General features: G+C 38.0%; 1 protein-coding gene across 4 annotated transcripts in view; it reads left to right on the top strand.

Annotated features, from left to right (window-relative positions):
- Positions 1-19,471, top strand: part of ank1b (ankyrin 1, erythrocytic b) — a 124,090-nt gene that overhangs the window by 68,551 nt on the left and 36,068 nt on the right. For 3 of the 4 annotated variants that reach the window (XM_067422807.1, XM_067422806.1, XM_067422804.1), the window contains exons 5-32: positions 2,386-2,484; positions 2,577-2,675; positions 2,753-2,938; positions 3,159-3,257; positions 3,361-3,459; positions 4,448-4,546; positions 4,648-4,845; positions 5,107-5,205; positions 5,806-5,904; positions 6,076-6,174; positions 6,267-6,464; positions 7,381-7,479; positions 7,587-7,685; positions 7,830-8,027; positions 8,317-8,415; positions 9,988-10,086; positions 10,195-10,293; positions 11,584-11,676; positions 11,859-11,931; positions 13,689-13,709; positions 14,839-14,962; positions 15,074-15,137; positions 16,419-16,531; positions 16,775-16,999; positions 17,266-17,420; positions 17,604-17,815; positions 18,890-19,094; positions 19,371-19,467. In XM_067422807.1, the coding sequence (XP_067278908.1) occupies positions 2,386-2,484; positions 2,577-2,675; positions 2,753-2,938; positions 3,159-3,257; positions 3,361-3,459; positions 4,448-4,546; positions 4,648-4,845; positions 5,107-5,205; positions 5,806-5,904; positions 6,076-6,174; positions 6,267-6,464; positions 7,381-7,479; positions 7,587-7,685; positions 7,830-8,027; positions 8,317-8,415; positions 9,988-10,086; positions 10,195-10,293; positions 11,584-11,676; positions 11,859-11,931; positions 13,689-13,709; positions 14,839-14,962; positions 15,074-15,137; positions 16,419-16,531; positions 16,775-16,999; positions 17,266-17,420; positions 17,604-17,815; positions 18,890-19,094; positions 19,371-19,467 (3,449 nt within the window). The remainder of the gene's footprint in view (positions 1-2,385; positions 2,485-2,576; positions 2,676-2,752; positions 2,939-3,158; positions 3,258-3,360; positions 3,460-4,447; positions 4,547-4,647; positions 4,846-5,106; positions 5,206-5,805; positions 5,905-6,075; positions 6,175-6,266; positions 6,465-7,380; positions 7,480-7,586; positions 7,686-7,829; positions 8,028-8,316; positions 8,416-9,987; positions 10,087-10,194; positions 10,294-11,583; positions 11,677-11,858; positions 11,932-13,688; positions 13,710-14,838; positions 14,963-15,073; positions 15,138-16,418; positions 16,532-16,774; positions 17,000-17,265; positions 17,421-17,603; positions 17,816-18,889; positions 19,095-19,370; positions 19,468-19,471) is intronic. The other variant, XM_067422805.1, reaches the window with a different exon arrangement.

Raw genomic sequence — 19,471 nt, 5'->3', positions numbered from 1 at the left:
CCAACATTGCACACTTTTTTTTCTTCGGTTAATTAAGTGCATCATCTATTTGGAATTTTCTGTGTGAATACACTGAAACACCCTATTTATACTACAACATGTCATAGAATAGTGCATAAGTATGCAGATTGACTGAGTTGCTACAGAATGTGCTTGGCAACCGAAAACAGACACTCTTACCTAATGGAATAAATATTTATACTGACTCTCTTTTAATAAATAACTACTTATTGAAAATTAACATTTATCATATTTAATAATATTTAATAATATTTAATAAAGACAAGAACTAAAGTTATAGGTGATAAAAATTACCATTTTAAAAATTTGTGCATTTAAAATGTGTAGTTTCACTCATCTAGGAAAATTTGTAAACATTTTGATGTCTCATATTTCTTTAATATTTTTTTTTTCCAATAAAAAAATCTGGAGAAGAGTCCCTCGCACTGACTAACCCACTTAAAATTGCAAGTAAATTTACGTTTATTAAAGGGTACATAACACACCAGTCTCATGATAATCTTAAGTACCTATTGAGTAGTATTGCATCCTTCATATTTCCGAAAAAACAGATACTATATACTGTACCGATTCTTTCCAAAAAAAGCAGATGCTTGCTGTGGGCGGGGCTAAAAAGTCACAAACGCACACACACAATACATAGTGGCATTATCCCTGGAAAACTTTCAATTCACTATACCAGGGGTCCCCAATCTCGATCCTGGAGGGCCACTGTCCTGCACAGTTTAGCTCCAACCCCAATCAAATACACCTGCACTATACATTTGTGTTGTTTACATTATATGCACTTTTGTGACTATGCCAATTGCCAACAATACGCAGACATTTAATATAGTTTTACTCGCCGTCTGCGGTTTCAACTCGTGACACACTCACACTCAGAACTCTTTTGCTGCTCCGGAAAAACAAACTGCATCCACTGTTTCCTTAATGCTGGGTTCTTTGGGAAGCTGAACAAGGTTATCTTTCCCTCACAACTAAAAACACACTTCTTTAGTGACATTGTTGATTTCGTAGTCTAAAAACAATAGAACAGCGCTGCTGACGGCATCCGTATCCCGACCGATACGTGTTGATGAGCGCGCTCTTGCTCTTGCTCTTGCTCTTGCTCTTGCTCTTGCTCTTGCTCTTGCTCTTGCTCTTGCTCTTGCTCTTGCTCTTGCTCTTGCTCTTGCTCTTGCTCTTGCTCTTGCTCTTGCTCTTGCTCTTGCTCTTGCTCTGGTTGATGTGAAATCCAAATCTTTAAAGGCCTGCTGAAGTGCCTGGAAATACGCTGCATTATTCAATGTGTTGACGTGATTTCCCCTGAAACGGCTCCAGTTGTTAGAAGCTCCTCCCCTTTTTTGAAACAGCCAATAGCGTTTTGTTAATAATATGACAGTTTGACTAGAGCCTTTCTGTTTGGTAAAGCCAGTTTCCTCTAACAGTTTATTATCATAATCTCTTCCATATCGGTATGAAATACAGCATTCTGTGCAGAATTCAAACAGGTCCGGTATGTTTGTTGTCTGCGCTGACTCGCGCATATGATCCGTGCTGCGCTCTCGTGTCTCTAATCAACGGCTCTGGTCTAGACTATGTGTGTGCGGTGCATGAAACTAACGTGAAACCAGTCTTCATTCGCCTCAACTGAAAGCATATTTACACTGAATCGTTTCCTATCACATATATAGTGTGCTATGTGCTATTCACCATATAGAAATTAGTAAATGTGTTAAAAACTGACCGATTTCAGCCGCAACGTCTTCAGCATCGTAGGGGGCGGGTTTTAGATTCTAGAGAGAATTTGATTGGACAGGAGAAGATTTGAAGAAGGTGAAGTCTGCGATGATGTCATCAAAATCTGTAATTCGTTTTAACGGAAGTGAGAGACTGTAAGTTTTGAATGCTTATATCTCCTAAATGCGAATTTTGTCATTGTTTTGGAACACACCAGCGTATTCATAACTGTAAGGCTGACATTGTCATACTAAAAACTAATAAACTTCAATTTTGATTTCAGTGGGCCTTTAACAGTGTAATTATATATATTTATATTATAATTAATAATATTTTAAATAAATATTTCAATAAATATTTATAATAAATCATAATGCAGTTTATTTCAATTGCACATTTAATATCAAATGTAGGTCAAACAAAGTGCTTTACAGCCAGGTCAAAATACTATATAAGACATTTTAGAAAAACAAAACAATTCAATTAATAAATCAAAAAAAAATCTGGCAAAATAAAAACAATAACAAACTACATGAGCAAAAATAAAAGGAAATTAAAATAAAATAAAAATGATTCAATATATTCTATAAAAATCTTTTATTTTTCTTCCTCTTTATTTTATTTACATGACTATTCTTTTTGCAGAAAGGGAATACCGCCCTTCATATTGCTGCTCTGGCCGGTCAAGAGAAAGTGGTTGCAGAACTGATCAATTATGGTGCCAATGTCAATGCCCAGTCTCAGGTTGGTCTTCACTTCAAGACATGCATCACATACAAACGTGTTGATGAAACGCTAAATTCATTTGTTCTTTGTTGTTATTTTGTGTTTTGCAGAAAGGTTTCAGTCCCCTGTATATGGCAGCACAGGAGAACCACTTGGAAGTGGTGAAATACCTACTTGAACATGGAGCCAATCAGAGCCTTCCAACCGAGGTGAGTGACACTTTGAAATCAAACTCAGCTAAAATAAAAACCCAAGTGAACCTACAACTCTCAATTTCGTCCCCCAGGATGGCTTTACTCCTTTGGCGGTAGCACTTCAGCAGGGTCACGAGAACGTGGTGGCCCTCCTGATAAACTATGGCACCAAGGGAAAAGTGCGTCTGCCGGCCCTGCACATTGCCGCGCGCAATGACGACACGCGCACTGCGGCCGTACTGCTGCAGAACGATCCAAACCCAGACGTCCTCAGCAAAGTATGTGTGTTTGTACACATCTGAAAGGTTTTATCTCACCACGAGCGGGATTACGCATCATGACTCACTGAGCTCAGTGCAGCCGCTCTTGGCTTGTAATTGCAGAGATGACTATGTGACAGGATAAACAGAACTGACTTTGTTTAAAGATCCGTCAGAGTAGGTTTTCCTGTTTTGTACATATACTGAATCAATGAAATGTTACACTCTTTTCCCGTAGACCGGCTTTACTCCCCTCCACATCGCAGCCCATTATGAGAATCTCAGTGTCGCACAGCTTTTGTTAAACAGAGGAGCCAATGTGAACTTCACGCCAAAGGTCAGTTCAACTCTCACACTAAATGCAGCTTCCTGCTACATAAAAGATTACATGAATTCTGACTTTGACTCTCTTCTTTGACTTTGACTCTCTTCTCTTGAAGAATGGCATCACTCCGTTACATATTGCTTCCAGGAGGGGGAATGTGATTATGGTGCGGCTTCTGTTGGACAGAGGAGCTCAGATAGATGCCAAGACAAAGGTACAGGGATCCATTAGGGATTCGCAAAATCGAATAGTCTGCAGTTTGCAGTGTTGTTATTGTTAACTAAAACTATTTTTTTTAAATGTGATTTTCATTTTTTGAAACAAATCTGAAATAAAATATTAATTATTTGATTACATTTTTTAATTTTTTACATTTATGCATTTAGCAGACGCTTTTATCCAAAGCTTTGTACAACTGCGGAGTACAAAGATTAAAAAAACGAAAATATATTTTTATTTTATTTTGACTTGCAACTAACTGAAATAAATTAGTTTAAGTACTAAAATTACTAATACTAAAACTGATTTAAATAGAAATTAATAAATATTAATAGAAAACTTAAACAAAAATTTAAATAAAACAATAAAAAAAATTATATATATATATATATATATATATATATATATATATATATATATATATATATATATATATATATATATATGCACTATAATATTAACTAATTTACTAGTCATTCACATAGGGTACGTTTTTGAGCTCAATAATAGTAGGACAGGGCAAGAATCAAACAGAGCACACTTATCTTAATATGTGTTTGTAATAAATAATAATAATAAATAATACACCTTTAATTCAGAAAATTTATAAGAAAAACCAATTTAGATGGATTAAACATTGCAAAGTTAGATTTGGTATAGACTAGTTGGTTAATTTGACTAGTCGATCCTCCTGTATCTATAGTATCTATCCAACCATAATCACATCTCACAGTGACATTATTTACTGGCTGAGATGAACAATCACACTGCTGAGACTGCTGAATTTAATTCTAGCTCATGGAGAATGACCTATTTTACCTCCTCATGGGAAAAACAGGTATTTTCTCTTTGTGACAACTTGCTGCTTAAATGATATAGTGTAATGCATACATGAATAAGGACAGAAAATGCAGCTCATGTAGGATGCATGAAAACATGGCTGATACATTTTCAGAATTGCTTATTCTTTCCATCATCTGCAGGATGAGCTGACACCGCTACATTGTGCCGCCAGAAACGGTCATGTACGTGTGGTGGAGATCCTGCTAGACCAGGGTGCTCCCATTCAGGCCAAGACCAAGGTAGCCAAACTATATTACTAAAAAGATGGGCCATACCGTAACAGATTTTAAGCTTTATTGATGGTGTAATCATGCTGATAATAATGTGTTCCCCCTTGCAGAATGGTCTCTCTCCCATCCACATGGCAGCGCAGGGCGATCACATGGACTGCGTAAGGCAGCTGCTGCAATACAACGCAGAGATCGATGACATCACCCTTGACCACCTGACCCCGCTGCATGTTGCAGCACACTGTGGGCACCACCGCATGGTCAAGGTGCTGTTGGACAAGGGGGCAAAAGCTAATGCCCGCGCTCTGGTTAGTGCATCTGCAAATATTTTACTTATTTTTTAATCTCTTTTAACAAATTTAGCCAGTTAATGGGATGGCGACCATGATTACCATCCATAAAACAAATAGCTGAATTTGATATTATAACATTTAGTTATTTAGTATATAATACATTTAGTGCAATGTTAATTGTACGTCATAGGCTCAGCTTGGTCCTCCATACCTCCCATTTAATAGTGTACAGCTGTGCACTGTGAATGTATTAGTTGATTTTTTTTGATCTTTCAGAACGGATTCACTCCATTGCACATTGCCTGCAAGAAGAACCATATGCGATCCATGGACCTTCTGCTGAAGCACTCAGCCTCTCTGGAGGCCGTGACTGAGGTCAGATTACTCTCCGGCTGTCACTTTGATGGATAACCTCTATTCACTTTGCACCATCTACTCTTTTAGCTTGACCCTTGTAGAAAATAGAAAGACTATGAAGACATGAGCAATGACATGACGATTACTTTGGGAGAAGAATATATTAATATTATACGCTACCGTTACCAATACAGTTTGGTTTAATTACGTTTTAGTTTTTTAAAGAAATGAATATATTGAGTAAGGGCATGTTAAATGTATCAAAAGGGACAGGAAAAACATTAATAATGCTACAGAATATTGTTTTTTCAAATAAATGCTTTCTTTTGAACTTTCTATTCATCAAAGTATCCTGAAAAGAAATGGATCCACAAAAATATTAAGCAGCTGTTTTCAACATTGAAAGAAATACAAATGTTTCTTGATCACCAAATCAGCATATCAGAATGTTTTCTGATGGATCATGTGACACTGAAGACTGGAGTAATGATGCTGACAATGTAGCTATGTTTTGAAATATAGTAAAATTAGAAACAGTCATTTTAAATAGTAACTTTCAATTGAATGACAGAACCCTTAAACACATTTAAAACGAAAATGCATGTTCTTGTCTCTTAGTCGGGTCTGACCCCACTTCATGTGGCTGCGTTCATGGGGCACCTCAACATAGTGAAGAGTCTTCTTCAGAGAGGAGCTTCACCCAACGCTTCTAATGTGGTAAGATCAGTTTATCTGTTTAGCACCTCAGATATACTGAGCAATCGAATCCCCAAAGCACGGCTATTCTGCTTCATAAACTGGCTAATATCTTTAGCAGCAATGATGACAGTAATCACAGTTTTCTTTTCAGAACTAAATGTTTGTGACTATTAAAATGTGCCATTGTAGAAAGTGGAGACCCCTTTGCACATGGCTGCCAGAGCGGGGCACTGTGAGGTGGCTCAGTTCCTGCTACAGAACAATGCACAGGTGGATGCCAAAGCAAAGGTACGGCAATAATACAAGCTGTTTTATCTTCATTTAACTTCTTTTGTTTTAAAAATCTCATTTCTTCTATCTCTCTCTCTTTGCTTCCGCAGGATGATCAAACCCCCTTGCACTGTGCCGCTCGAATGGGACATAAGGAATTGGTGAAGCTGCTCTTGGAACATAAGGCCAATCCAGACTCGGCCACCACGGCAGGCCACACTCCTTTACACATCGCTGCCCGCGAGGGACACGCCCAAACCACACGCATCCTGCTCGACGGGAATGCTCAACAAACCAAAATGACCAAGGTTCTCTCCTCTCAATTAACCCTTTGCTAAATCCCTCCTTAATGTCTGCATGAAACAGAAGTTTCCTTTCCTATTGTGATGCATATCCGAGTGAAACAGCTTCTCAAACTAGACAAAATGTAGGGAGGGACTTGATTTTGTCCATTGATTGGATTGTTGGATCATTGGGGTTTGCTATTGGTACAATCTCATGTGAGTGACAAGATGTTCCACCCTGGCTTCAGTAAACGGGAGGGGAATATTTGCAATATTACCAACTAATCATACTAATATTGATGCATAGTCCTAGGTTAAATTCACTTGTATTAAAGTTGCAGAAAAATGGGTTCTTACTTGTCAAAAAGTCAGTCAAAGATACGTAAACAAGTGCAAGTTTAATCAAACACACACACAAACACATGTACAAAATCCTGTTGTTTCCAGTATCCTATCATATACAGCTGTCAAACCTTTATCTTGTGTTACCTTAAACGTTTAACCACAAGTTTTATCCATAAATGACAGACGGTAAGAAAACTGTTTCTCCCTTTCTTCCTATGCCCCAAAACCTCATCAAGTACAATCTTCCGTGGATTAAAATGATATACCAGAAAACATAGGAAATAATACTGAAACATATAAAACACAGGAATTATCGGAATTGCCTCTTAAACAAAGTTACAAAATAATACTTTTAGTTATTACTTGCACAATAAACAATAATAATATACAAATTATTACAACGTACAGTACCTTAGAAACTGTTGTTGTCCACTGAAGTCTTGTGTGTTTTATATAAATTATTAAAAAAATATGGTAGCAACAGTAACCAAGGTGGGTGGAGCCTAACAAAAGGTAGTTTACACTAAATGACTATAAAATATTCACATCTGCACCTGCAATCTCAGTATGTATATCTGCGTTTTTGTTTTTACAGAAAGGATTTACCCCTCTACATGTAGCATGTAAATATGGGAAAGTGGATGTGGCGGAGCTGCTTTTAGAAAGAGGGGCCAATCCCAATGCAGCCGGAAAGGTAATTCATCAAGACGGACATCTGATATCTCTGTACAAATCTTCTCACATCAGATGACGGTCAGCGGTAGCTGACTGGGGCCATGTGTCTCCTCTCTCCCCTCTCAGAATGGCTTGACCCCTCTGCACGTGGCCGTCCATCACAACAACCTTGATGTAGTCAAGCTGCTGGTCAGCAAGGGTGGCTCTCCGCATAGCACGGCGAGAGTAAGATACACATATACACCTTGCTCTTAGAAGATCTTGGCGGGTGACTGTTCTGAGCTGTGATGTTAGGAGTAGCAGTCTATTTCACTATTTTAAAAGCAGTTCATGAAAAACTGTCACTTTTACTTTTTTTCCATTTGACAGAACGGCTACACAGCTCTGCATATTGCAGCCAAACAGAACCAACTAGAGGTGGCGAGCAGTCTGCTGCAGTATGGAGCTAATGCCAACGCAGAGTCACTACAGGGCATCACCCCACTTCACCTGGCATCACAGGAGGGGCAACCTGACATGGTGGCTCTGCTCATTTCCAAGCAGGCCAATGTGAACCTGGGCAACAAGGTGACACAGTGTTTAAGCTTTGATTAAAAAGTATTTGGTTCAGGTCATAGAGAGAAAATAAATAAAAAGCTAAAAAAAATGTAGACATGTTGGAAGAATGTAACAAGGGAAATAGGAAAGGATGTTTTTAATATCTATCTGATATCCATTTGTGTGTGTGTGTGTGTGTGTGTGTGTGTGTGTGTGTGTGTGTGTGTGTGTGTGTGTGTGTGTGTGTGTGTGTGTGTGTGTGTGTGTGTGTGTGTGTGTGTGTGTGTGTGTGTGTGTGTGTGTTTGTCTGTGTGTACAGAATGGGCTGACACCTCTGCACCTGGTTGCTCAGGAAGGGCACGTGGGCATTGCAGACATGCTGGTGAAGCAGGGTGCTTCAGTCTATGCATCCTCAAGGGTAAGACACTTCGGTGCATACACAAGTGCCATCTGTAGAATGTCCTAGAATTTAGACCCCAAAACCCTGTGTCATATAGTCTTATTGCTAAATCAAAAAAATAATAATGTTAATTAAAAATTTAGGTTTTTTTCTTAATGTTTGCATTATCTGTAGAAAATATGAGTAGGTTTGGCTAGTACAAAAGTTGTCTCCCATGTGTTTTGGGTAGTTTTTAAGGCATTGCTATACTGAGTCTTATGCCACTTTCCAGGCAACCCGTGACCCGTGTTTTTTCAACCTTCTACCCGTGAAAATGCACTGGAAAGGCAGTCAAACCCGTGACTTCCCACCCGTGAACTCTTACTTGATCACTGTACTCCCAATTACGAGTTCTGACGTGACATAGCCCATGAAACAACAATGGCAGCCCTTACAGATGCTGTGTTTAATGGAAGTCGTACATTAAAAACCAAACCGTTTATTAAAATAATATATTGCTCTAAAGTTATTTATCCACGAATGTTATGCATTAGCAGCAGGTTTTCAAGCGTTAGCTAGTTTTCGGTCCATTTAGTGCAAGAATTAATTAATACCAAATACATTTCCAAATATACAAATAATGTACAATTAAAGGAATAACAGCTTCTCTTGCCATATGCACCATTTTTTCTCCTCTGTTTCCCTCAAATAAACAAGGAGTAAGCACCTTTGGCGATATAAATAATTGTAAATGATTAAAATGAACATAAGCCCCATACAGTCCGCTATGTTTTGTTTTCATCTAGCTACCGCAAATCCTTACGCTCAGGCAGTTTGGCGTGACTTTGCCTGGAACGCTACAAAGTCGTGAGTCGTTGAAGTTGTAAATTACGGGCTCAAAAACCTGCCTGGAACACAGCATAAGATGTTATGTTTGTTTCTTTACAGTTGCTTAGGTGCTCTGAGTGTTTTAGGGGTTTGCTATGCAGTTGATAAGATGTTCTGAGTGTTTTAGACATGGATAGGCAGTTGCTAAAGTTTTCTGATTATTTTGTAAGGGTTGTTAATATGCAGTTGCTGAAGTGTTGTGAGAAGTATTTTTTTAAACGTTGCTATGCAGTTGTTAATGTGTTCTGAGTTTTTGTTTTACTGTTGTTGCTTTGCAGAAGCTAATGTGTTCTAAGTGTTTTGTTACCAGAGCATGTCAGAAATGCCAGAAATGTCTTTTTGATATTCTGATACCTAAATATGGCTCAGATCCCTCCTTCAATGTAAGCCGAAAGGCTTTAGGTGTCATTTGGGTATGTAGCGTTTTGTCTAAAAACAAAAAACCCTAACCATATCAGCAATAGTAATAGTAATGCTTGTTTTGCAAACACAACTACTAAGTGGATATTATGATATGTGCTGAAATTCACAGTGAATGACTTTAACCTTTTCATAATCCATTCTTCACACCATTAAATCCTTCTGGCTCGGAATCTAAGGGCCTGCTGAAGTGTTGTAATATTAGCTGGCATTGATCGTCTATATGCAATGGAACCTACCCATTTAGCTATTCACTTCATTTTTGTTCTTTCTCACCCTTTTTATTCTCTGCCTCTCTCTCAGATGGGCTACACACCCTTACATGTGGCGTGCCACTATGGGAACATAAAAATGGTAAAGTTCTTACTCCAGCAGCAAGCACATGTTAACAGCAAAACCAGGGTAAGTGCTACACACCTGGATGTCCTGTACATAGGCCTCTTTTTGTACACTTTTTCGCTGTTAGTATGTACCTTTGCATTCTCATTCTCCGTCTTCTTTCTTTTCCAGTTGGGATACACTCCTTTACATCAAGCAGCCCAGCAGGGTCATACAGACATTGTCACCCTGCTGTTAAAACATGGAGCCCTACCCAATGAGATCACCACTGTGAGCAGACCCCCTTCCCCCATACTTGAAATATGACCATTTGTCTCGCCAAAAATAGTATACACTGCTTAAATGTCTGAAGAAGAGCATTTAGTGTGGGTCATTTCTGCTGCCAGTCCTCTGCAGTAAACATAAGCTGTTATTTAAGATTTATTCTGATGAATATAGCAGCATGGCTAGAATAGTTTCACAAAAAAGTATTTTACTATTATGTTATGTTATATTTTATTATATTGTATTATATTATATTACATTAATTACATTACATTATATTGTTATTAAATATTTGCTTTAATGATCATTTATATATATTTTATATACTGTATGTTACATACATTATTTATAAATTAATATTATTATTATAAGATATTTATTTAATGTTTATATATGTATATAATATATATATACTGCCATTCAAAAAAAATATCTGTAAGATTTTTTTTTTTTAAAGAAGTCTCTTATGCTCATCAAAGCTGCATTTATTTGATTAAAAATACAAAAAAATGGTAATATGGTGTAATATTATTAAAATATAAAATAACTGTTAATAAAATAGCTGAATTTTCAGCATCATTACTGCAGTCTTCAGTGTCACATCATTCTAATATGATGATGGGTTGCTCAAGAAACAGTTATGATAATTATCACTGTGTTTTATATGTTATATATATTTAAATATAATATTTTGTAACATTATAAATGTCTTTACTCTCACTTTTAATCAATTTAATGCATCCTTGCTGAATAAATGTATTAATTTAGTTTAAAAAAATCGCACTGAACCAAAACTTTTGATCGGTAATACAATGTTGCAAAAGCTTTCTATTTCAGATAAATAATGTTCTTTTGAACTTTCTATTCATCAAAGAATCCTAAAATGATATTGTACACAACTGTTTTCAACATTGGTAATAATCACAAATGTTTCTTGAGCTCCAAATAATTACATTAGAAGGATTTCTGAAGGATCAGATGGCACTGAAGACTGGAGTAATGATGCTTTGAATCACAAAAAAATCAAAACAATTTTTAAAATATATTCAAATAGACAATGTTTATTTTACATTTTCATAATATTTCACAATATTATTTTGTTTTGTATTTTTAATCAAATAAATGCAGCCTTGGTGAGGATAAGAGACTTCTTCTAAAAACATTTAAAAAAATTACAAAGCAAAAGCCTTTGAATGGCAGTGTATATATATTCCTCTCCCACCATAACAGACAGATATAATATAATCAGATATAGATGTGAGATTTATTGACCCAACTGTGTGTTATCTGTGGCAGAATGGGACGTCACCCCTGGGTATTGCTAAGCGGCTAGGCTACATCTCTGTCATTGATGTCCTCAAACTGGTGACTGAAGAATCTGTATCTATGGTGAGAGTCGTTTGCATTCGCATGATCTTTATCTAATCTCAGTTTAGGGTTTTAATCTTCAAAGCTTGATTTGTGGCTTTTATTCCGTCATCTTTCATCTCTTGTTAATTTGGTCGTCATCTTTTGTATTGTACAACATTTGCCATCTCGACTTGTTCATATATTTCCTCTCTATCCCTCAGATCACCACTGAGAAGCATCGTATGAGTTTCCCAGAGACGGTGGATGAAATTCTGGATGTGTCGGAAGATGAAGGTGCGTACATGTGGCACATATTGGATTTAGCCTGGAGGATCATTCTGCAGTAAATGGCACATTAAAGCGCTGATTCTCAGCTGCTGTGACAAGGTCTCAGTACCATGAGGATGGTGCTAGACTCTCAATTAAAAAATGAGCCAGGTGGCAGATGGGTGGGTCATATCACAAAAGTTACAGTCTGAAGTGAACTAGACATTAGAGATGTTATCATTATCACACCCAAAGACTACTTGCATGACTGCACAATGCGATTTACACATGTAGGATCAGTACATTAAATGTCATCATTTACACACCCCATGCCTTTCTAGACCCTTATGACTTATTAAGCAGTAACTTAGCAGGATCCAAGCTGCTCTTTTTCATACAATGAAAGTGAACAGTGACCAAGGTTATTATCATGAACTAAAACTAAATTAAAACCATAAAGAAAACATTATCATTAATTGAAATGAAACAAACATTAAGTGAAATAAAATATAACAAACGTGAACTGAAACAAACTTATTTTATTTAAGCTGGAAGCAAGATTTCTCAATTTCTTTAAAATTACTTAAATAACTAAACTCGAACTAAAACATAATAAACTATATAGAAAAAACTAATAAAAACACAACAAAATTACTAAAATAGATTTTTTAAACTGCTGTTTTTGTTGTATGTTTATTTAGTTGTTAAACATGCAGTACATATTTACATATTCATTTAAACGACACACTCATCATATTTCTTTTTATCCATAAGCAAAAAACGATAAATAACTTTGTTGTTAATAACAGGATCAATCTTTGCAAACTCACCCTCGAGCCATCCTAAGTGTAGGTGACATTCTTCTGTCAGACGAATACAATTGGAGTTATATTACAAAATGTCCTGGCTAATCCAAGTTTTAAATTGGCAGTGAATGGCAGCCTAAAATTTGAAGCTCAAAAAAAGTGCATCCATCCATCATAAAAACGCTCCACACGGCTCCAGGAGGATAATAAACGCCTTCTGAATTGAAGTGATGTCCATATTTAAAACTTTATAAAGTAAAATATCCAGTATCAGACCGCCTTCCATTTTCAACTTACAAAGAAAGTATAGCGCCTCACGCAGTTCAAAAAGCTTTTGGGTGAACTATCCCTTTAACTTTGTTTTCTGTGCGTTTAGGCTGTGTATGATGTTAGCAACTTCATTAAAAAAATATCTGAACTCCATAACCTTAGATCTATTGCTCATTTAACATATTCTAGAGTCAGCATATCACAAAGAGCAATCTGGCCTTGAGCGGACTGAGCGAACAGAAAGCCTTGCTCTGCTCTGGAGGCAATATTAGGAGGCTCCGTTCACATGCTCTGATTCAAATGGAACACTTTTATGATGCTTTTGTGGTGCTACTATGTCTTTTTGATGCTTTTTGACAGCCATTAGTCTCTAACTAATTTGATTGTAAGGAAAAGATCAGCCTGGACATTCTGCTGAACATTCTGAACATGTGTTTTTAAAAGATAGAGAAAAAAAAAAAAAGTTTGGAAAGAATGATTAAAAGATGACATAACTTCTATGTGACATTGATCTATCCCCTTAAGCTTCATTGGATCTAATCATTATGTGTGTTTGTTTCTTCTGAGAGATGATTGATAAATTTCCATTTATTTAGGACTTTAATGGATTGAAAAAGCAAAAGCAAGTATTTCATGATATTCTAAACCTACTGTAAACCTACGGTAGCATCGCCAGCCTGAAATGTTCCTTCTTCCTTCCTGCTGTAGGAGTTGCTCAGCTAACATTAGGTAGGAGCGTCTCCCACTTTCTGGCTTGGTTGTCCGGTACTCAGTGGTTCGTGGAACATGTGCCTCCATTTCAAGCAATCTCATCTTGTCTCTGACCCTCAAGCCTCTCTAACTGCTCTCTATTTTAACCTGTCGCTTTTGTGTTACTACGGCGTCGGCCTCTCATTATCGTGTGGTCATGATGTTTCTTTTCCTTTACTGACAGTAACGTGTTTGTGGATCCATCATTAACAGGACTGCATCTGAAATGACTTTGTGTTCTCAAAACACTGTTTGTGCCGGGGTGTTTCTTCAACTATGGGTACTTTTGGCCTTGTGCAATAAATAAACACTCTTAAAACTTTTATTTGTCTTCTAGCAATGTGCAAGTCATTCATTTATTTTTTTATGTTATTTAATTCATATTAAATTATTGTTAAATATGAAATGTAATGTATAATGTAAATGTATATATTTACATTATATACATATAATGTAAATATTATATACTTGTAAATGCATATAATGTGTAATGTAAATTGTATATGTTTATACATAAAAGGTATGGAAAACTATCAAAAAAAATTATGAAGACATGAAAAAAACGTTGAAATGTGTTTTTTTTTCTCTTAAAATCATCCACTGGGACCCATAGTGTCCGTAGTTGAAGAAACACCTATAGGTTCTTTTTATTCAAACACTATGGGAGTCACACTGGGAGTGGATCATTTTACCAATTGATGATGATTATTTGACTCAGCAGAGGGCTCCAAAATGAACTGACACAGTGGCTGTTTTACTTGTCTCTGAACACCTGTGATTAAGCCCCTACAATAACATCAAACAATCTCTCCCATGCAGATTAAGTGTGATCTTCTCTGCACTACCGGGCATGCCCACTTCAGTAACCAATACCATGAAATCTTATCGAATTTCTTGATTTCTTCATGTTTTCCATTGGCTCTGTGTGTACGACTCCATTGCTTGGACTTGGTGAATGAGTGAAGGTTCTTGTTTGTGCTCGACCGGGAATGATGATGGATTGTGAATGCTGAAATTACTTCTGAACTTTCCTTCCTTTCTCTTAATCGTCCTTTTTCCTGCAAACCTCCTACACTAGTGTCTGTGACATATTTTGTGCTGTATGTAGGTGATGAACTTCTCGGGATGGATGGGGCTCGCTATTTGAAGCTGGATGACCTAAAAGACCAGGATGATGATTTTCTGTCCCCCAAGAAAACCCTGAGAGATTTTGAGAGCGGGATGGGCACAACGTAGGTCACAGGAGATTTATGCAACAATTTTGTCGTTTGGCTAAGATGCTAGACCAGAATTTATTTTAAGTACTAGAGTCAGAATACAACTATCTCCTTCATTTTCTCCAGACCTTACTCACCCGCAATTCCAAGAATTCCATGTGTGTCACCTGAAACTGTCATGTTGGACCAGGTATTGTACTTTTCTGCTTCATGTGCTGAAATAAGAAATCCTCCTTGGTCTGTTTTCTTGGTCTGGTGTTATCTAAATGGTCAGAGATTTTCATTAGATGGTCTAGGCCAGCAGTTCTCAACCTTTTTGACTCCAAGGCCCCCACAACATTATTTGAAGGTTCCCTTAGCCCTCAACTTGGTTTTAAAACTTTTTTTTATGTATTTGCACTGACTCTGTCTGAAACAATATATTTTAAAAGGTGGCTCCTTTAAGCCTTTTTAGTAAATGGTCTCTGATATGATTGGCTAACGTGCTATTGCACATGGGTGTTTTGAAAACATCCGTATAACCATCATTTACAGACGAAAGTGTTATGAAATCATTCACTTATGGTTTGTGATGCAGCTGCTGTCAGATCTAATACAGTTGGCTGCTTCAATTATGCCTCGTTGACAAATCAAAATGCTCCAAACAAACATAATCCTCCGAAGCAATCCGGGACCATATTAAAATAAACCATCCACTTGTTTCCGATGCTGGGATCCTTCTGAAATCTGTACAGAGATGCAAATTAAGTGTTTCAACTGGATGCATCAAAGCAAACGTTCTTTCATTCTTCCATTTGTCCGGTTATCGGAGTATGTCAGTATGTGAATGCAGTGCACATGGGTTCTATTTGCTTTTGACGCAATGTAGGCCAATGTCAGCCGTTAAGCGACTGAATGCCAGGGGGCGGTGCCTATGGTGTGATTTGTATTACTGTTAGTTAGTCCATTAGTCCATATACACCATGTGCCCATAGATTATTATTAGTCAATATAAGCCATATTCAAATGTATTTGGCCATGTGACATCACAATATCCAAATGAGACAATTTTTGGACCTTGGTTAAATAAATGCTTTGTTCAAAATGAGGATAATGAGCTCTGAAACTGGAAGGATGTTTTAATGGTATTAAGACCTCTTAAATGTCAAAAGATCAAGGCAAATTTGATTTCTCATGACCCCTTTAAGTCATTTTGTGGCCCCTTTGAAAGTTTGCTGAGGCCCTGGTTGAGAACCACTGGTCTAACCTGGTAGACCTCTTTTTTTAAAGCTGTTTAGGAGTGGTAGGCCAGTTTGGCTAAGCTGGAAGATGTTTGAGTTAATTAACCCTGTCTCTAAACGTGACTAGCTGGAATGACCTGGTTTTCCGAGTTGTCCTTTTCTCTCTTTTACGCTCATAAAGCTATCATTGTACCTCTGTTTGTGTGTGTCTTTGTGTCTGTGTGGTCTGTGCTACTCCTGTGTGTCTGCAGCACACACCTGTCCCTTTGCCAAAGGAGTATGACGAGGACTCTCTAATCCCCAGTAGTCCAGCCACAGAGACCTCAGACAACGTTAGCCCTGTGGCCAGCCCCATCCACACTGGGTCAGTGCACATAATTCACATTCAGCCTAAACGAATCCAGTAAACGGACGTTACCAACACTTCTCACCGCTTTTATCTCCGTATTTATCTGTTGGTCATAAATGCTTATTTTTATACCTGTCTTCACTGTCATCTTGTGTCTAGGATTAGGTTCTTTTGAAGAGGTTTTAGCTTTATACTGGACTTCCGGCTGTTTTGAAATTTCATTGCGCCTGATTTGCTCACCGGCTGGTTGTTCGACAGGTTTCTGGTCAGCTTCATGGTGGATGCGAGAGGCGGGTCCATGCGGGGCAGCAGGCATAATGGTCTGCGTGTGATCATCCCGCCACGCACCTGCGCCGCACCCACACGCATCACCTGCCGTCTGGTCAAACCGCAGAAACTGACCACCCCACCTCCTCTTGTGGAGGGAGAGGGACTCGCATCTCGTATCATCTCTCTAGGGCCTTCCAGTATGCAGTTTCTAGGGTAAGTGTGCGTGTGCAATAAGGATGGCGGTTGTGATTCTGGTTTTAATATTTCAGTTCCTCAATGATACCATTAATAGTACTTTTAGTAGGACTAGCACTAGGACGAGCAACTTTTGTGTGGAGAGATCATTTTAAAATTATCCAGATTTGAATATGCAAATTTATCAGATGTAGCCCAAGGAAGACAGAATGGATAAAGTCCATTGTTGTCAAACAAAGATATTTTCAACTAATGCTTTTACACCTTCCCATCATTCCCTTCAGCCCGGTGATAGTGGAGATCCCTCATTTTGCGTCCTTGAGCCGAGGTGATCGGGAACTAGTGGTTCTGAGAAGTGAGAATGGCTCCGTATGGAAAGAGCATCGGAATCGCTATGGCGATGATGTTCTGGAGACCATCCTCAATGGAATGGATGAAGGTAGGTCTTATGTTTCACTTAGAGGAATTCCCATAAGCCCAAAAAGAAAAGAGTTTTATTTTCTCTTTTAATTATGTAGCAGGAGGTACTAGCAGACAAATTGCATATCACTTTACATCGCCCCCACAATTATTTCTGTAAGACTGACCTTATGACCTTGTTTTCTCTGGGTGCCTTCATCAGATTTGGAAAGTCATGAGGAGCTGGAGAAGAAACGAATCCGACGTATTATCTCCACAGACTTCCCTCTTTACTTTGCTGTGGTGTCACGTGTCCAACAGGAGAGCGATCTTATTGGCCCAGAGGGGGGGCAGCTGACAAGTAAACTGGTGCCCCAGGTCCAGGCCATTTTCCCAGACACAGCGGTCACTAAGAGGGTCCGACTTGGCCTACAGGTGAGCTTTCAGAATGTAGAGAGGAAATGACAGTGAAGAAATATCTTCACACATTAGATTTCATACAAAATATATGATTAAAACCAGAAGCATCATGCTCATTGACTCGATTTTGAGGGCAATTTTTTAATGATAATGAAGCTGACAATTATGTGTTATTGGGGGAAATGTTTATCTAAAATTCTTTACATTTTGTCACAAATAAGATATTTAAGGGGTTAATTCACCCAAAAATGAAATTGATGTAATTAATGACTCACTCTAATGTCGTTCCACACCCGTAAGACCTCTGTTCATCTTTGGAACACAGTTTAAGATATTTTATATTTAGTCTAAGAGCATATGCAAGTGTATGCACACTATACTGTCCATGTCCAGAAAGGGAATAAAAACATCATCTAAGTAGTCCATATGTGACATCAGTTGGTTAATTAGAATCTCTTGAAGCATCGAAAATACATTTTGGTCCAAAAATATCAAAAACTACAACTTTATTCATCATTGTCTTCTCTTCCCTGTTTATGTTCAATCCTCAAATAAAGATTCAAACGTTTGTGAATCAGCGGATTGATTCATCGCATGTCAATCATTTCGCATGTCTGCTGAAATCACGTGACATTGGCGATCCGAATCATGAATCAATCCGCTGATTCATGACCGTTTGAATCTTTATTTGAGGATTGAAAACAAACACGGAAGAGAAGACAATGCTGAATAAAGACGTAGTTTTTGTTATTTTTGGACCAAAATGTATTTTCGATGCTTCAAGAGATTCTAATTAACTAACTGATGTCACATATGGACTACTTTGATGATGTTTTTATTCCCTTTCTGAAAATGGACAGTATAGTGTGCATACACTTGGATATACGCTCTTGGACTAAATATAAAATGTCTTAAACTGCGTTCTGAAGATGAACGGAGGTCTTACGGGTGTGGAACAACATTACATTTTGGGTGAACTAACCCTTTATGGTAATAATAATAATAATTTTAAGGTTTGTGCATAAATTCAGAGGAGAATGACTGATTTATGAATCTTTGTGTCTTGTTTCTTCTCTTGTCTCCACCCAGGCCCAGCCAATCCCTGATGAGCTGCTGACTCGGCAATTAGGAAACCAGGCCACATTCAGTCCCGTTGTGACAGTAGAGCCTCGTCGGCGCAAATTCCACCGACCAATTGGACTGCGTATCCCTTTACCTCCATCTTGGAGGGAGAGTGTACGTGATGCTGGCGAAGGAGACACTACTAGCCTCCGCCTCCTCTGCAGTGTTATTGGTACGGTCCGGTTCTGATCTATTTCAAAGGAACATTCTCTGAAATTGATATTTGTGTTTTTTTGAGAAAGGAAGATTGTCTTGAACGCCAGTCTTTTCCAGCCTCAGCCAGATTTGATGTAGCTGTCCTGCCAAGCTGCTTGGAAAAGGCTGAAACAGACTGGTGTCCTGCCTGGAGAGGGACACTGGGATAAAGATAGACTCAGCAAGTTCATTCCAGATGGTGTTGGTTGAAAAAATAAAACAGATTTTATAAAAAGCTGTAAACCTTCTGCAGGTGGCACCGCTCCCGCTCAGTGGGAAGACATCACTGGCACTACCAAGCTCATGTATTCCCATAGCTGTGCCAACTTCACCACCAATGTGTCCGCAAGGTGA

This window comes from Pseudorasbora parva, chromosome 18 (genome assembly GCF_024679245.1).
Source record: "Pseudorasbora parva isolate DD20220531a chromosome 18, ASM2467924v1, whole genome shotgun sequence".
Lineage (NCBI taxonomy): Eukaryota > Metazoa > Chordata > Actinopteri > Cypriniformes > Gobionidae > Pseudorasbora > Pseudorasbora parva.
This window is presented reverse-complemented; position numbering and strand designations above follow the sequence as displayed.